Source organism: Octopus bimaculoides, chromosome 27 (genome assembly GCF_001194135.2).
Source record: "Octopus bimaculoides isolate UCB-OBI-ISO-001 chromosome 27, ASM119413v2, whole genome shotgun sequence".
Taxonomy (NCBI): Eukaryota; Metazoa; Mollusca; class Cephalopoda; order Octopoda; family Octopodidae; genus Octopus; species Octopus bimaculoides.
Window position 1 is genome coordinate 13683142 of NC_069007.1, and position 4463 is coordinate 13687604.

The 4463-nt window shown below is 41.4% G+C and overlaps 1 protein-coding gene across 2 annotated transcripts in view; it reads left to right on the plus strand.

The window, feature by feature from the left end:
* The window catches only part of LOC106868561 (general transcription and DNA repair factor IIH helicase subunit XPD), a 42269-nt gene extending 39168 nt beyond the window's left edge, over positions 1 to 3101 (plus strand). Inside the window, exons 20-22 of one of the 2 annotated variants that reach the window (XR_008266905.1) lie at positions 317 to 389; positions 1666 to 1736; positions 2889 to 2956. Coding sequence is in view for 1 of the 2 variants with exons in the window: in XM_052977214.1 (XP_052833174.1) it covers positions 317 to 389; positions 1666 to 1736; positions 2889 to 3086 (342 nt within the window). In the remaining variant the exon portion in view is untranslated. Of the gene's footprint in view, positions 1 to 316; positions 390 to 1665; positions 1737 to 2888 lie in introns of both variants that reach the window. The other variant, XM_052977214.1, reaches the window with a different exon arrangement.
* The last annotated feature ends 1362 nt before the right edge of the window (positions 3102 to 4463 follow it).

Here is a 4463-nt window from a genome sequence, read left to right on the forward strand (position 1 = left end):
CACACACACACACACACACACACACACAAGCGTACATATGCAATGGATACACACACACACACACACACAAGCATACATATGCAATGGATGCACATACACACACACACAACAGGCTTCTTTCAGTTTCCGTCTACCAAATCCACTCACAATGCTTTTGTCAGCTTGAGGCTTTTATAGTAGAAGACACTTGACCAAAGTGCCATACAGTGGGATTGAACCTGAAACCTTGTGGTTGGGAAGCAAATTTCTGCAGCACACAACCAGAAAGAGATTATTAATATTATTCTACTGTCTTTTCTTTTCCTTTCTTGCACAGGCCTGTGAAAATGGACGGGGTGCTGTCTTACTTTCTGTAGCCAGAGGCAAAGTTTCGGAGGGAATTGATTTTGGTAAGTTATATTATTGAATGGTTCCTTAATTTGTTGCCAATATTGAGCTTGTCCTGATATAAAGGGTTCTGTTGCTGTTGTTTAGCCATAGGTCAGCCTTCCTCAAGAAGACTTCATCAAAGTGACCATCTCCTTTTTTTATTGAGACACTAAACAGTGATTAGAGGGAGATTTGACTGCTATTTCTAGCATGTCAAAGGACCGGTTAGAGGTTTCCTCTTTTGCTCATATAACAGTCCATGTGGGTTATAATTGAGAAAACTTGCAATCAAAAGCATTCCAGCTGTGACCATCCTCTCCTAGCATGTCTTGGAATTACACTGTCCAGTCTCTCCTTCTTATATTAGGTCAGTAGTATGAGATTTGAGGGAGATTCAGCTGTTTTTACTAGCAGGTCTAGCGAGTGAAAGTCACCAACCTGGAAGCCATTTTATTTGAAACACGACTACAGGACATGTTAACAGGATTTTAACAGGCCTACTTATCATGTACAGTGAGCTCACCACAACAGGGGGGCACCAAAGAAGCTTTACAAGGACTGCCCGAAGCAGTCCCTTAGCATTTGTGACATTATCATGAGTGGTCCACTCTAACAGCTGACCAATGCTGCTTGGTGCCATACCATCAGCGATGTTGTTTCCTTCTTTCATGTCTCTTGCAGTGCCTCTCTTGGCGAAAAAATAATGCAGTTACATCATCAGACCCTGAACAATCATACCTCTGTCATCATTGCAATTGGATGGGTCGATCCCACATCGGTTTTATCAGCCACAAACGAGCATGCAGATGACATGGACAACAGCCTTACTAACCCCTGTCAGTGAAGCCAAGCCAAGAGAAGAGAGCAATCATAGACAGGCTTCCTCAGTTGACCTCATGGAGGAAGAGGAGGGAGAAACTGAGTTGAATTCCATGCTGTCATGGATTGGACGCTTTGACAGATGCTGGTGAGCTAGAAGACTGTCTGCTTTAGCATGGTTTCTATGGTTGGATGCCCTCCCTAACACCAGCCACTTTACAGCGTGGACTAGCTGCTTCTTTTTCATGTCACCAGCTCTAGTGAAGTTACCATGGAGCTTGCAGGACTACAAAACCCTGAGGGGAGCAACTTTGTACTAAGACGCGAGGAGTAGAGGAATAAACTATGAGAGAGCAGGGTCAAAGTAGGATGGGTTTCTTGCAGAAGAGGAGAAGCTACAAAACTCCTCCCATTTATAATTCATTAGGTTGACATTTTCATCTTCTCACTCCATGACTTTTTTTTTTTTCCCCCCAGAACACCATTTCGGGAGAGCTGTGATTATGTTTGGTGTTCCTTATGTCTACACTCAGAGCAGAATCTTAAAGGTATGTATCCTCCTCTTTACTTCCATTCAAATCTCTAATCTCAGGTAGAAAAATTAACAAACTTGGTACCACATTTTATCAACTCTGGAAGGATAAAAATTAAAGTTGAACTTCAGTAGGGTTTGAACTCAGAATGTGAACATATGGTGTATGACACATAATCCATTTGACCAGTCTTCTCTCTCCTGTATGACATCAATAAGTAACAGATCATGTCCTGATCAGGTCTTCTGATCAAGTGACCCTTTTTTTTTTTTATTACATGTTTCGGTCATTACACTGTGGTCATGCTGGAGCACTGCCCTGATACATTCTTAGTCGAATGAATCAACCCCAGATACTTATTCTATCGGTTGTCAAGAAGTGGTGCTAGGGGGGGGACAAACAAACACACACACACACACGACGGGCTTCTTCCAGTTTCCGTAAACCAAATCCACTCACAATGATTTGGTTGGCCCAAGGCTATAGTAGAAGACACTCACACAAGGTGCCACACAGCAGAATTGAACCCATGTGCTCCTTACTCAACTCTATTAGATACAGACATGGCTGTATGGTATGAAGTTTGCTTCCCAACCACAGGATTCTACATGCAAGTCAGCTCCTCTCCTTTATACCACTGATGTTTATCGAAGAGAACGGCTGCCAACTTGGACTGCTACAGCCTGGCACTGGTATTGTCACAGACATTGATGTCCAAACATGAGCTGAACACAGATGCCGCAAGCCATTTCGCTTGACCCTCTGCCAATCCCTGGCTTCTATCATGTTTGTATTTGTATAAATATGTGTGTGTGTGTATGTCTGTGTACATATGTGTGTTTTTGTTTGAAATGTGTGTGTGTGTGATTTTTACCATTAACTCTTTAGCATTTAAACCGGCCGTATCCAGTAAAATTTTCTACTTGTTTTATGTTCAAACATGCCAGATCAGACTTCTCACACCTACCCTACAATGTCATTCTACAAATAAACAATCACATCATCAAAATTTCAAAGCCATGTGCCAATACAAATATATATATTTACACACACACACACACACACGATAAATTCAAATCCAAAATAATCGGAATGCTGAAGTGTTAAAGAACACAAGACCAACTTTATCTAAATTGGATTTGTTGAAATAATGGTTGACTATTGCAGGCACGACTGGAATATCTCCGAGACAACTACCAGATTCGCGAGAATGACTTCTTAACATTTGATGCCATGAGACATGCAGCTCAGTGTGTTGGGAGAGTTCTTCGTGGTAAAACAGATTATGGAATCATGGTTTTTGGAGATAAAGTAAATATGCTTTTGTTTTTTATCTTTCCAAATTATTTCTTCCCTAATGTGTAAATGTACAAGAGGGTACAGGAAAGTTCCTGGCTTTAAGGGATGGTTGGAGGCCCAGCCATCTGAGTTCTTTTACAGGACTTAGGAAAATTGAAGGACCACTGTAATAAGTGTGAATCTGAGAGGGGAATATGTTGAATAAAATCATAATTAACTGATCCTCCTGTATTTTCCTTTTACCCAAAGCCAGGAACTTTTCAGCACCCCTCGTAATCGAAATCAAGTTAAATTGGACACTAAACTCCACTTGCGAAGACCTGTTGAAATCAAAATCGAGTTAAGTTCGGCGACTGGCACCCATGCCAACGTCGTCTCCTTCATTGAACACGAAACTCAGCTTAAGAAGACTTATTGAGGAAAGCGAAATCGTGAAGGCACTTGTGCCCGCGGCATGTGTAAGGACTTTCGAGCGAGATCATTGCCAGTGCCCCTGGACTGGCTCTTGTACGGGTGGCACATAAAATACACCATTTTGAGCGTAGCCGTTGCCAGTACTGCCTGACTGGCCTTCGTGCCTGAGGCACGTAAAAAGCACTCACTACACTCTCTGAGTGGTTGGCGTTAGGAAGGGCATCCAGCTGTAGAAACTCTGCCAAATCAGACTGGAGCGTGGTGTAGCCATCTGGTTTCACCAGTCCTCGGTCAAATCGTCGAACCCATGCTAGCATGGAAAGTGGACGTTAAACAACAACGATAATTTAGAGAAAAGAACCAAAGTTCATGATCTCATCCACAGTCATATACAGAAAAATTTAATAAGTAAAAACACTAAAAAGAATTGTAATAATCATTAAAATAATATTTTAATGATCATTACTTTGTATTTTATTAAAGTTCTTTTTAGTGTTTTTACTTATTAAATTTTTCTATATGTGACTGGATTTTCATGGATGAGTTCAGGAACTTTGGTTCTTTTCTCTAAAGTATATATTTATATATTTTATACTCTTTACTCTCTCTTTTACTTGTTTCAGTCATTTGACTGTGGCCATGCTGGAGCACCGCCTTTAGTCGATCAAATCGACCCCAGGACTTATTCTTTAGATGCCTAGCACTTATTCTATGAGTCTCTTTTGCCGAACCGCTAAGTGACGGGGACGTAAACACACCAGCATCGGTTGTCAAACGATGTTGGGGGGACAAACACATACATATATACATACGACAGGCTTCTTTCAGTTTCCATCTACCAAATCCACTCACAAGGCTTTGGTCGGCCCGAGGCTATAGTAGAAGACACTTGCCCAAGGAGCCATGCAGTGGGACTGAACCTAGAACCATGCGGTTGGTAAGCAAGCTACTTACCACACAGCCACTCCTGCACCTACTGTGAAACTTAATTTTAATTTTTGATAAATTGTATTTAATTGAGTTTTTACC